Raw genomic sequence first — 14944 nt, 5'->3', positions numbered from 1 at the left:
AAAATGCGAATGAAAATCACCACCAGATGGCAGTGTACGACGCGCAACATTTTATTCTTTTTGTGTGAAATGCTTCAGATTCCTGTTACGAGACAAAGGTAAAAATATCGTTATTTACATATTTATAAGTCAGATGTTTAGATTAAAGATTCCACCTCAAACTTTGTTATCTGCGTTGAACGCAACGCAGCCAGAACATGGAAAACTGATGGCATACATAGGCTACAGACTGAGAAATAAAAACTGTTACTCAGATGTTAATGAATCAAAAAGCACACCTTCGCAGTGGAGGTGACGCCCACGTGTGACATGCGAACAGCGCAGTAAGTTTCTGCAGTGAAGAAGCTGCAGATGGACATCCAACACTTCAGTGCACAAGAGGATGAGGATGCTGGTAAGAAATGCAAGGCAGAGTGGATTCATATCTTACCACCCAGTGAGCACCTGCTAGCGGCTGTTTAGCTCTCACAGAGAGCGTTGGGTGGGACCATTGGCTTTTGTGCTCCACCTGCTTCCAGATAAATGAACTGGAATATCTTCTCTATTGAACTGGATCGTGCTGGAATGACATTCAAGTGAAAAGTTATGATCGCAAATGCTCATGAGTTGTTGCACACTAGTTGACTGGTGCATCTCTCTGTGTGCGGATCGGGTACCCGTGTGTGATCATTTCCGAAGGGCACGTTGCATTCACTTTCACACAGTGAGTCAGTGAGCGCGCTTCAGATGCATGCACTGTTTGATCGCAATTGGAAAGGGCTGGGAATCGATCTGTCGCCGCCGGTCTCGTTGCCCCACGCTGCCGTGAGGATGTTCAGCTGTGTCGGGTGTTTTTGGGTGCTCCTCTCCTCCGCCCTGGTCGCGGTCTGCAGTTTCAGTTTTATCTCCCCCGCGTGGATCGTGAAGGAGCACCTGAAAAACAAGGACTCGGTGAGTTTCGGGCTCCTCTGGCACTGCTCCGAGTCTCTGGATCACATGTACAGATGTTACACCTTCGGCGGGCTGGGCAAATTTCAGGAGATTCCTTCAAGCACTTGGCAGGTAGGCTTGATGGTTGGATGGATGGAGGTGTATGATCTTTATTTGGGCAAATACTGAGCTTCAGCACAATCATGTACATATTAGCTTCAAAACACAACGTTTGAATAAAACACAGTATGAAATGCATAATAGCATAAACATAAGCCTCAGCTCCTGCTCGTGTAAACAATCAGTGTCGTCCCAACACACACACTAAACCACATGGCACAGGTCCACTTTCCTCAAGCATGATGGGACAATAAGCAAACAGCATTTCAAGACGTACATAGGTCTATTTGTAGCAGCAAGAGTGCCTCTGTCATATTTAATAATTTAAAGTAGCCCATAGATGAGTCAACATGATATGCCAGTAAACACTGTTCCAGTCCCACTCTAACCTTATAGAAAAAACATAGTTTAACACAGCCTGAAATGTGGTTCCTGTAGTTTATAATTATGGTCGACCGATATCTGGAGAGCAGAATGGCTGATATAAATGCTGATATACATATTACAATTTGAAAACAGCAAGTCAGATTTACACAAAATTTCTAAAGTGAAAGAAACACTTATTTTATGCAGTTTTTTGCTAAAATTTGCATAAATTTGAAAGCAAAAAGTGTTATCCGTTGACAGATCTGTTTGCCGATTTTGGAAATGACACAAGGGAAAGTTTAAAGGGATAGTTCACCCAAAAATGAAAATCGCATCATTTACTCACCTTCATGTCATCTCAGGTGTGTAAGACTTTCTTTCTTCTGTAGAACACAAACTAAGATTTTCAGAAGAATATTTCAGCTCTGTAGGTCTTCACAATGCAAGTGAATGGTAGCCAGAACTTTGAAGCTCCAAAAATCACATAAAGGCAGCATAAAAGTAATCCACATGACTCCAGTGGTTACATCAATGTCTTCAGAAGCAATATGATAAGTGTGGTTGAGAAACTGATCAATATTTAAGTACTTTTTTTACTATAAATCTACACTTTCACATTCTTCTTATGTCTTTGGCGATTCATATTCTTTGTGCATATCGCCACCTACTGGGCAGGGACGAGAATTTATAGTAGAGGTCGACCGATAGTGGATTTTACTGATACCGATAACTAAGTTGGGCAGTACCTGCCGATAACCGATTAATCAACCGATAGTTTTTAAAATTGATACTGAATGAAAAAATAACACTCAAATAAAATAGTGCTAAACTTTCCCATAGAGGTTCACATAAAGGCCCAAGTATTCCTGAAAGGTTAGTCAGACACAAAGCATGTGTATACACCTCGCTTATGTTTGTCCATTTAAAGCTGATTTGTCCTTGGGGAATCTGCTTGCAGCTTCAACAAGTGTCTATTCATTACATGTGCTGTGAGCCTAATATGATCATTTATAACAGCACACATTTTGTGCCTTATATAAAAAGTTCATGAGGTTGCTTCTTTTATTTTAGTTTATTCTTTTATCTCATTGGAAAGCTCTGCCAACAACCCATAAAACAAAAAATCACAAATTATATCTCTTTAATATCTCAAATGCTTCTCAGATTTTTCTCCTGAGAAAAAAAAGACTCTTGTAATCTCACACGTGACTTCTCTTGCGTTTCATAAGTGATCTCAACAATGTCACACAATATGCAGAGAGTCTGCAATCAAAAGTCATACATTTCAAAACATTTCCGAACAAATTCTTCCAAGAGCAAAATGATCCACATGAAATGTATAGCTTTATACGACTGTCCATTAACCATTGACTCATTTGTTCCTGTTTTGTTCTCCTAATGAATCTTACATAAGGGGATTTTGAAATGCTGATGAATACATTAGGTTATTTCAGTTGATAAATCTGACTCACACGCATACAAAGCCCCTCAAGAATTCAGCTCAGCATCTTTGTTGCCTGGATTCTTCAACATAGCTGGTTGGTTTTCAATAGACCTTTTCCATTTCAGATGACAGAGAAGCTTTCCACTCGTTCCCTATACCCCTGAAAGCGCTCTCTCTCTTTCTCTGAAGCACAAGCATCCTCGTGTGTTATGATTTATGTATGGATAGAAAATTAGCATTTGAAAGGTGATATTAATAAATTGCATTTCTTTGATTTGTAGAGGAATTTGAAGGGTGGAGGAAAAATATTTTCTGCCTATACTCAAGGCACTTGAGGAAAGAAGGGAATGGATTTGGGAGAGTGTTTAGCAGTGATGTGTGTGCTGCTACTGCTAAATGCTTCATTTCTGACTTCAGTGCTTCAGCTCTGACTGCTGAGATGCTGCCGAATCATTTATTTATGAGCATTGTTAGCACTGTCATCTTTGTTTTGGGGGTGATGGGTTTTAAGCGGAGAGTAATTTAAAGCTGAGGTGTGCAGTTTTTGTTAAAATAATCAGTTTGACGTGCACAGGCAACTATACTGTAAGTAAACCATTTGTAGATTGACTTCCTGTAGAATGTAAACACTGTGGCACTTTGCTTTTTATGCTTGAGCTGCCTGACATAGCGACAACTAGATCAACCAGTTGTGTGATTTTGGGTGGTGCTTCCTGTTAGTCCAAACAATGGGAGGTAGTGGGAGTGTTTGGAAAACCGGTTCGGAAACTAATTTCCACAGTTTCATTTGGTGCCAGTAGTGGCACAGATATTACACACAGTGAGCTTTCACACTATTAAAGAGGAAACATATTTCTCTATCCCCCTCTCTCTCCTTCATACAGATTTGCTGACAAAGGCTCTTGTCATGCATGGCTACCTGCCTCTCGCAGGTTTGTGCGGTCCCATGTAAAGTGTTGTGCCCACTCGGACCTTAAGCAATAAATGCAGTACTTTTTCATCATGTGCAAGTTGCCACAGTCCTACCACAACTCGTTGATGTACAGATTATTCCATTTATGTTAAGAGGTAATGTGAATGTTTGGTGGTTTAATGATACCAAGCTCCATAACTTTGTTTAGATTTATAGCATATCAAGAGTTTGTTCTTAATGCTTTGTGGAATATGTGTCATAGCTGTTCTGCAGCCCAGAATGTAAATAAGTGAATGCAAATGCCTCTAGCTACTTGGGATGTGCCAGGGAGTCGACTAATTGACTGCTCGTCTAACAACTGATTAGTCGATTAGTGGGGTTGACTACTAACATTAATATTTTTAGTGGTGGTGGTTTTAATTTGAGATGCAATTCTCAAATTAATTGAGACGCAACTTCTTAGAGAGCTTTTTGCGTGATGTAGGCTTGCTGTGCTTAACAGTGAATTACAGTCAGCAGAAATTTTGTATCTTTAATATTCAGGTTTAGTCTTTTTATGCAAAGTTACAACAAAGCGCCACATCAACAATACTGCACATTTCAAGATGATCACTGTCGGACATTAAATCCTTTGCTGTGAGTAATATAGTTTTGCACATCCCTGTTAGCTAGGCAAGCTCATTTCTTTTGCCATTTCATAATGTTATAGAATATAATTCATAACACAAATCAGGTACATGTTGCATTCTCAGTGTTGCCACAAGGGGCGCTAAAGCAGGCATTAGAATTAATGTATTTTCTATGTCGGAGCAACAGTTTGAAGAGAATCCTTATACTGTCGACATGTTTATTAACTATCTAGCTGAATAGTAATGCTTCTATTTTAATAACATTTGAAGGTAACTCTATCACCCTGAATAATTAGTAGGAGCGTAAATCCTAAGTTTCATCATGATACGATCTTATACCGATTTTCTTAGCCAGCGATCCGATGTCTGCCGATACCTTAAAGTCTACCACGATGTGATTTCGAGATTCGGCCCGATTCAGGGGCTTGCGATCGATATTACAATATTATATGCCTATGTTACAGAATCAATTGCATTTATTATCTCACAAATGCAACCAAAATATAATTTGAACATTTTATTGAGCTCTCTGAAATCCAGTATCCACACTGGGACATCCACAACAAAATAAAGTACTTCAGTTGTTGAAAAAAATTATACAGAAAAATAAATAGTATAAAAAAAGTGACACACATGTGATCATCAATTATTTGATGACAACTCATTGCCTTGTGGAATGAGGTAAACACTACAGTGACAATTTGTCATCTCTACAACAGTCAAGCAAGTCTTTCAATCCAAAATACTTACATACCCACGACAAGAGAGTATGTGCTATCTGTGTTTTTCTTGGCAACAACTTCCACAGTTGTAATGAAACCTTCTGTTACAGTTTACTGTGATACAGTTGTGCTCAAAAGTTTGCATACCCTTGGAGAATTGGTAATATATGTACCATTTTTAAAGAAAACATGAGTGAGCAGGCAAAACACATTTATTTTATTTCTTATGGGATTCATTTTCAACTGTAGGTTATAACAGAATGGCACAATCATAAAACAAAACATGGCAACAAAGAAAAAAATGAAATGACCCCTGTTCAAAAGTCTTCATACCCTTAGTTCTTAATACTGTGTATTGCCCCCTTTAGCATCAATGACAACGTGCAGTCTTTGGTAATAGTTGTCTATGAGGCCCCAAATTCTTGCAGGTGGTATAGCTGCACATTCGTCTTGGCAAAATGCCTCCAGGTCATGCAAAGTCTTTGGTCGTCTTGCATGAACCACATGCTTTAGATCTCCTCAGAGTGGCTCGATGATATTAAGGTCAGGAGACTGTGATGGCCACTCCAGAACCTTCACCTTTTTCTGCTGTAACCACTGGAGGGTTAACTTGGCCTGTGCTTAGGGTCATTATCGTGCTGGAAAGTCCAAGAGCATCACATGCGCAGCTTTCGTGCAGAAGAATGCAAATTGTCTGCCAGTATTTTCTGAAAACGTGCTGCATTCATCTTGCCATCAATTTTCACAAGATTCCCCATGCCTTTAGAGCTCACACACTCCCAAAACATCAGTGAGCCACCACCATGCTTCACACTGGGGATGGTATTCTTTTCACTATAGGCCTTGTTGACCCCTCTCCAAACATAGCGCTTATGGTTGTGACCATAAAGCTCTATTTTGGTCTCGTCACTCCAAATTACAGTGTGCCAGAAGCTGTGAGGCATGTCAAGGTGTTGTCGGGCATATTGTAACTGGGCTTTTTTGTGGCATTGGAGCAGTAAAGGCTTCTTTCTGGCAACTCGACCATGCAGCTCATTTTTGTTCAAGTATCGTCGTATTGTGCTCCTTGAAACAACCACACCGTCTTTTTCCAGAGCAGCCTGTATTTCTCCTGAGGTAACCTGTGGGTTTTTCTTTGTATCCTGAACAATTCTTCTGGCAGTTGTGGCTGAAATCTTTCTTGGTCTACCTGACCTTGGCTTGGTATCAAGAGATCCCCGAATTTTCCACTTCTGAATAAGTGATTGAACAGTACTGACTGGCATTTTCAAGGCTTTGGATATCTTTTTATACCCTTTTCCATCTTTATAAAGTTCCATTACCTTGTTACGCAGGTCTTTTGACAGTTCTTTTCTGCTCCCCATGGCTCAGTATCTAGCCTGCTCAGTGCATCCACGTGAGAGCTAACAAACTCATTGACTATTTATACACAGACACTAATTGCAATTTAAAAAGCCACAGGTGTGGGAAATTAACCTTTAATTGCCATTTAAACCTGTGTGTGTCACCTTGTGTGTCTGTACCAATGCCAAACATTCAAGGGTATGTCAACTTTTGATCAGGGCCATTTGGGTGATTTCTGTTACCACTATGATTTAAAAAGGAGCCAAACAACTATGTGATAATAAATGGCTTCATATGATCACTAGCCTTAAATAAAAGACAGTTTTTTTGCATGATCAGTCATATTTTCAAAATCAATGCCAAAATTTCACAATTTCTGCCAGGGTATGCAAACTTTTGAGCACAACTCTATGTAAGTAATGGTGTTGATGTGAAGATGTGAAAAGTCTTATAATTGTTGTTGGTGCAGGGCAGGTGTTTCTTTTTCCCTCATCAGCGTTGTTCAGAATGTCGGGGTTGTCTAGATGTTTGAAATAGTTGCATTGCTCCATAGTGCTTTAAAATAGAAAATTCTCATGTAGAATTCAAATGTGTCCTGCGCCACAATATCGAGGGAAGCCCGATTTAATCGTGCATATAATACTTAGAAAGCTAGATGAATGGCATAAGGTTGCTGCATTGCCTGACGGCAATGTGTACAGATGTGGTTGGCATGAGAGTGTCAAAATAAAGGTGCATCTTAAAAAAAATATACTTCGCTTTTTACGCGTTGAATTGATGACATCGCATTGTAAGTTATTTGAACAATGCATCGATCCAGTTCGATGGATCATTACACCCCTAACACTTATGTTTGTTACCACAACAGTAACATAAGAAAACACGTTGAGTTCGGTATGTTAAGTACTGTTCATAAAGTAGTTTATGTACATTGGGACCAAATGCTTACAATGCTTTAGCCAAGCATTCCCAGTGCATTTGAATTTGCGTTTGCGTACTTGCATAGAGTATGTTTCTGGACTTAGTTGTAGAAGTCATAAGTATTTTGTTGTCAAAATGTCAAACATTCTACATTGCTTTCAAGATGGAGTTTACCTTCAGTACATTCTATATTGTAACAGCAAAACCGGATCTTCTTGCTTTAAATGCATACTGCCCTCTCTGGTAGCGGGGGTGTGGTCGAGCGTCCGTCGGGAGAGAGAGAGCGGTAAGGGTGCATACACCTGAGCCAAATTATGACTAACACCTGTCTCTAATTGTAGTGAGATTGGGGAGAGTGGCATAAAAGGACCATGCCAGCGCCAGATCGGGAGAGAGAGACTGGGTTGAGAGCCTTAGTTTGAAGCTGATTTGTTATTGTGAAGCTGTAAACCAGAGAAGTGGTCAATTAAAAGTTCCCTACCTGTGTTTGAAGAATCCAGTTCCTGGTGTCCTTCCTTGTTACACCCTCGTACTTCATATTGTGACAATTAGAACTACCCTCTCATGTCTTCTATGCTGCGCTATGGAGGCATGTGCTTGCACTTAGTTAGTTCTCAGTCATGGTCTCTGAGACAGATTGCAACCCCTGTGTTTGTGTCCCTGCATCTGACCTACTTGTTTTATGGTTGGCTCTTTTGCAATTCGCTTTGCCTCCATCATCTCCATGTTTTAAAGCCCCTGTGAGCTTTAGCACAGAGACTAGACTGAAGTTCTCTGTGGATGCTGTCAGACCGCAGACGTGACCATGATGTTACTGCTGTCTTTCTCTTGATTTGTGAATGGAATGTATTTTTACAGTCAGCATCACAATGGGTAATCATTTTCAACAGAGTAAAAGCAGAGGATTGATTTTTTTCATTTTTAAACTTATGAGTGAGTTTGATGTGTGAGGTCTATAGTTAGAGAGAATCTTAACTCAGATTTTTGCTTTTTTGTGGTAATTAACATTATGCCACAAAATGCTGTAGATTTAGCTTATCTTGAATTGATCCTGAATATTCCTTTAAGGAAGCAAAATAAATGTTACTTTTTTTAGGACCATTAAGATTTTTTTGCATTGTGACATTATTTTCATGACAATTAAATTAGGGTAACTCATTAGGGTAACCGAAATACGTATGGATGTATTTACCTTAATTTTTTTTTTTTTTTCCAATTCCCATTATTATCAAAGTTGATTCTTATTAGATTTTCATTACTGTATTACTGAAAAAAAAAAAAACACTTTATAACAATGAATCTTTTTTTTTATTTTTTTTTTTTTAAATCAGTATAATTAATTGTTTTAAACTTTTTTAATTTTATATTTCATTGCAGTAATAAAAATGATATTTTTGTATATACTGCTCTGGAAAAAATTAAAAGACCACTGCAAAATTATCAGTTTCTCTGGATTTACTATTTATAGGTATGTGTTTTGAGTAAAATGAACATTTTAGTTTTAAAGTTCTGAGAACATTTCTACCAAATTCCAAATTAAAATATTGTCATTTAGAGCATTTATTTGCAGAAAATGACAACTGGTCAAAATAAAAAAAAAAAAAAGACAGTGTTTTCAGATCTTGAATAATGCGAAGAAAACAAGTTTTTAAACAACACAATTCTAATGTTTTAACTTAGGAAGAGTTCAGAAATCAATATTTGGTGGAATAACACTGATTTTCAAATCACAGCTTTCATAAGTCTTGGCATGCTCTCTACCAGTCTTTCACATTGCTGTTGGGTGACTTTATGTCACTCCTGGCACAAAAAAAATCAAGCAGCTCGGCTTTGTTTGATGGCTTGTGACCATCCATCTTCCTCTTGATCACATTCTTGAGGTTTTCAATGGGGTTCAGGTCTGGAGATTGGGCTGGCCATGACAGGGTCTTGATCCGGTGGTCCTCCATCCACACCTTGATTGACCTGACTGTGTGGTATGGAGCTTTGTCCTGCTGGAAAAACAATCCTCAGAGTTGGGGAAGATTGTCAGAGCAGAAGGAATCAAGTTTTCTTCCAGGATAATCTTGTACGTGGCTTGATTCATGCGTCCTTCACAAAGATGAATCTGGGCAGACTCTTCTTTGTAAAAAAAAAATCATAAGATGTGCAACTGTCATTGAGTGAAAATTATAATGATGTTAGGAGGCATTGATGCCTTTAAGGGAAAATACTCATAATCACTAATAGAACTTCTTTCTGTCAGTGTCCTATAAGTGTGCTGTTGACAGGCTGAGTTATTAGTTCTTGTTTAGGAAGTGGTTCTGCTCTGGGCTACAGTAGTTGGACAGTGATGAATGCATTGGGAGAGTGGGGTGTGAAGAAAGTGATGCTTGCCACCAGTAAAATCTAACTTAAGTTTTTAAGAGCTCACGTGATTACAAAGAGATGTGACAGAACAGTCATGTAGTTGCCACTGAATGTATGGCTGGTATTATTGTTATACTATAGAAATATCTATTGCTAAGGCATCACTATTACTGTCTACTGCTCATACTTTGGGTAAGTAGATTTTTCAGAATTCAGTGGGTAACTTATTCTAAACAGTTTGTGCAATTGACATGAATAATACCTAAAATTGTGTGAATTGTTCAGGAGAGGTTTGCTTTATATTGCTTCGATCAGGATTCTAACAGTCGATACCGATCACTGATCTACTTGTCACCTGATTGCCGATCCCGATCATTTCACCTTTTATCAGGATCTCTGTCATAACTGGCTATATGTAAGTTTTCTTCACACTGTCACTATTAACTGAATTTTCCTCTTCCCAGTAATATCACTTTGCCTAGTTTTTGCTGAAAAAAACAGATTAAAATGTTTAAAAGGCTTTTAAAAAGCTTTTTTAGTTATTATTTTTTTAAAGACTTTAAATCAAGTATAGGCTAACAAAATATTCTCTATATTATGATAGTTAAAAAATGAAGCTTAGTGTCAAACTGAAGACAAACTGATAACCCATGGGTGCAATTCAACTTAATGTGACATTTTTGGTTATTGATTCTTTGTCATTATTTCATAGAATTATTCCTTATTTTATTTCTGTTTTATATTTTCATTATATTTAATACTTGTTGCTGTTTGAACTTTAATGAGGTGAGCACGCGCTCTCTCATGGGGGCAAGAGATGAAAAGAAAACGGAGAAAAAGCACATGTTTCTGGACTCTACAGATGCTACTATTATTAATGCTGTTTAATCGGGAGGTATTTAATAAAGATGTCTGAATTACAACACATCTTGTAACTTGCATTATTACTGAAAAGCCGATGCCCGGTGGAGACTGAGCTGGCGCCATGAACGATAATAAGGACCGTTTCACAGCTCGCGTTGCTTTCCCTTTGCCTTGTGTGACAGGATGAATGAGGCACAGACAAACAATTCTCAGGTGCACGGTCCCACAAGGGGTGTTTTATTGTGACAGTAAGCAATAGTGAGAAGATGAGACTTAATAGTGCACGGTGTCTGTGCTCGTGAATCCTGTGTGCAGTGAAACTTTCCCAATCTCCGTGCTGTGATCGGCGCTCACTCGTTGCTGGAGCCCGAAATTAAAGGAGACAGAGAAGAGGATTAGTGCCATTCTCTGGAGTCATCGCTCACCGTCTAACTCTTCCTCTGGCGTTTAAATCCTCTCCAGCTGACTGATTGCAGGTGAGGCTGATCAGCATCTGCATTCCAGGATTGATTGGACAAATATGCTCCAATTCCAGGGCGACGCTGAAATGTCACATTAACAGTACAGTACACAAACTTTTCATATTTTCCATACCTCTCCTACTGCATCGTTCTTAACCTCTGAATCAAGTTTGTTGTCTTACAACACTATGCCAGTATTCCGAGAATGATGTAGCTGCAGGCATTGCTCCAAAAAGGGGCGTAAGCTCCAAATCACTATTAAAGATATAGGGAGCCCATAAATTATCCCCTTGACTAACCTTAACCTGGGAGTGGTGGTGGCGTAGTGGACTAAAGCATTGAACTGGTAAGCAAAAGGTTGTTGGTTCAATCCCTACAGCCACCACCATTGTGTCCTTGAGCAAGGCACTTAACTCCAGGTTACTCCAGGGGGACTGTCCCTGTAATAAGTGCACTGTAAGTCGCTTTGGATAAAAGCGTCTGCCAAATGCATAAATGTAAACCTTAACCCTTTTGGTGTTGGCGCAACCCTCTTTTGGAGTAACCCCGCCCTTTTTCGGAGATTCCGCCCACATTTGGAGTTGGAAGCTATACCTACTTGAGTATTCCCAAGACTCCGTGAAGCCATGACAGTGCTGCTGATGTTTTAAAGGTGGCGCGCGTCTTTTGCTACATGAGCGATCGGTTTATGGGATTGGCCAAATCGAGACATAGGACGTGAATATCGGCTGATACCAATCGGTGGCTGATCGATCGAAGCATCCCTACTTTATATACAGTACTTTTTAAGATGATCAGAATTTAAATTAGTCAATGATGAAATAGGCTAAATAAATAAATAAATACCAAAGCCATATAAAGGGGCCAGAATATCACTTGTGGTGGGCTCTTTTGTCTTGGGCCAGTAAGAAACCACATAGGATTGCCCAAGCAACCACCCACAACACCCTAGCATCGTGGCCTCAAGTTTTGCATGGGTAAACACCGCTTTCATTGTCTTCAGAAAATCAAAAAATCTGACTATGTTAATGTTTTATTTCACTAAGAAGTACCAAAAAGTACCATGTTTTGTTTGGGACATGGCGCCATGGTAACAAATTACTATAAAGTACCCAGGACATAATATGGTGTAAGAATATGGTATGATCATTCATTACTTTAGTATGTATCACACTTCCATGGTATTCCTGATACCATCACTGCACCATGGTACCGCCACAGTATGTTTTGTACCTATGTTTAATACCTATCTATTTATCGATCGATCAACCGACCGACCGACCGACAGACCCAACACACACACACACACACACACACACACACACACACACACACACACACACACACACACACACACACACACACACACACACACACACTGATCAGCCACAACATAAAAACCAAACAGTGCCAACCCACATTTCAGAATAGCATTCTGAGATACTATTCTTCTCACCAAAATTGTACAGAATAGTTATCAGAGTTACCATAGACTTTGTCAGTTCAAACCAGTCTGGCCAATCTCTGATGACCTCTCTCATCAACAAGGCATTTCCATCCACAGAACTGCCACTCACTGGGTGTTTTTTGTTTTTGGCACAATTCTGAGTAAATTCTAGGGACTGTTGTGTGTGAAAATCCCAGGAGATCAGCAGTTACAGAAATACTCAAACCAGCCCATCTGGCACCAACAATCATCCATGCGATTATCTAATCAGCCAATCATGTGGCAGCAGTGCATAAAATCATGCATATACGGGTCAGGAGCTTCAGTTAATGTTCACATCAACCATCAGAATGGGGAAAAATGTGATCTCAGTGATTTGGACTGTGGCATGATTGATGGTGCCAGACGGGCTGGTTTGAGTATTTCTGTAACTGCTGATCTGGATTTTCACACACAACAGTCTCTAGAATTTACTCAGATGGTGCCAAAAACAAAAAATATCCAGTGAGCGGCAGTTCTGCAGACAGAAATGCCTTGTTGATGAGAGAGGTCAGTAGAGAATGGCCAGACTGGTTCGATCTGGTCGGTGCTGATTTGGCGGCACAAGGCGGACCTACACAATATTAGGCAGGTGGTTTTAATGTTGTGCCTGATCGGTGTATATACGTATATACAACAGTTCCTCAAATCTGATTGGACGAGAGATGTTCCATGAGTACTGATTGTCTCACACCATCAGCATTCAGACGCTTCACTGTGTTTATCACTCCGTTTGTGTTCGTGCTGTTCTAAACTAAAGTGTAAGTGTAGTGCATATGTGTTAGAGTTACTGTATAAGTGTCTCTTACATGTATTTATTTATTTATTTTTACATTACATATGTTAGCCAGCAGGTGGTGGCAAAAGATCATTTTTGTGTGTAATATGAGCCAGTTGGTGATGTGAAGTGAATCCGCGACAGCCACTGTTTACATACAACAGCACTCCATGATCGCTCGTATTACTACTACACGACTAAAGCTAGAAAATAGCTTTAAACCGCTTTAAACGAACAACTTAAGCATTACGGCTCATCACAGCTGAGAGACACAACAGACTGATTAATTATACAAACTCAAGGCACTTACCTCTTACTAGAGTTTCCACATTGGAGAAAAAGTACTGTTCAAAATGGTGGAGAAGATTGACTCTTGCGTACCGGCTACCGCGAATAGGGAGAAATACCCCTGCTTTTATTCCACTGAGAAAGCTGATCTTCAGAAAGCTGACAGCATCTCTGCTTGGGAGTGGCAACAGGTGATGGCACACGCTCCATCTCTCTCTCTCTCTCACTCACACACACACACACACACACATCCATCCATCCATCCATCCATCCTTGTTTATCCAATAACTTGGTACAAGCCGTGATACTATTTCTGAAGTGACATTTTTGAATGCATCATGAAGGCTTGGATGCATCATTTGGTTTGAACCAGCAACAGTAGGGTCTGGTCCGCCGCGTAATAAAGTAGTTCCATGCACAAATGTGTTTTTATGACCATACTCAGTTTTTCCTCATTTTTTAAAAATGTACTTGTTCATTGAACTGTTGTATATAAGCAATATCATACTCACAATTGTGCTATATGGCCCTAAATCAGCACTGCTGTGATTACCTACGGCCGAATCACAGCAGTGCTGATGTAGGGCCATATCACACTCTTGCTCATGTGATGTTGCTTAAATATATAATTTTCAGTTTGTATCGTTTTTGATTAGGTAACATTTTATGAATGCTTGATCCTCTGATATACATTTCTCTGTTAATTTACTATACTATATTATACTAAACATTAGGTTCAGGCTTTTAAGTAAGTTTGAGATTATGTGTCTTTTGCTTTCAGAATTGCAGCACATTGTCCTCTGATGTGACTCCTGGGAAAATTATAGTAATTTGAACACTTGGTAGCACTTTACAGTAAGGTTCCATTTGTTAACGTTAGTTAACACCATTAGTTAGCATGACCTAACAATGAACAATACTTATTAAGAATGTATTAATCTTAGTTAAAAGTTGTATTAGTTAACATTAGTTAATGCATTATGAACTAACATGAACTAACCTTGAACAATTGTATTTTTATTAACTAACATTAAGATTAATAAATGCTGTAAAAAAATATATTGTTAATTGTTTGTTCATGAGACCTAATGCATTAACTAATGTTAACAAATGGAACCTTATTGTAAGTGTTACCAAATACTTAAAGGTGCTCTAAGAGATTTAGTTTTAAATACCATGCATAAATGCCCCTACTACCTGACAGATATCACTGAAATAGGTTGAAATAAAAAAATAGAAATGGCTCTGTGATGGCCATGGATTCTGTTAACAGCAAAAGAATCAGTAGTCAGCCCCAGCTTTTTTTTTAGCCAATTCTAGACGCTCTCTGACTGTGAATTGTTTTGCTTT

At 39.1% G+C, this 14944-nt stretch overlaps 1 protein-coding gene across 1 annotated transcript in view; it reads left to right on the top strand.

Moving 5' to 3' along the window:
• Nucleotides 1-309: 309 nt before the first annotated feature.
• The window catches only part of LOC127421495 (LHFPL tetraspan subfamily member 7 protein), a 249800-nt gene continuing 235165 nt past the window's right edge, over nt 310-14944 (top strand). The window contains exon 1 of the mRNA XM_051664581.1: nt 310-1041. Within this exon, the coding sequence (XP_051520541.1) occupies nt 727-1041 (315 nt within the window). The 5' untranslated portion in view covers nt 310-726. The remainder of the gene's footprint in view (nt 1042-14944) is intronic.

This window comes from Myxocyprinus asiaticus, chromosome 3 (genome assembly GCF_019703515.2).
Source record: "Myxocyprinus asiaticus isolate MX2 ecotype Aquarium Trade chromosome 3, UBuf_Myxa_2, whole genome shotgun sequence".
Lineage (NCBI taxonomy): Eukaryota > Metazoa > Chordata > Actinopteri > Cypriniformes > Catostomidae > Myxocyprinus > Myxocyprinus asiaticus.
Note: the sequence above shows the minus strand (reverse complement) of the source record. Positions and strands in the feature narration are given on the sequence as shown.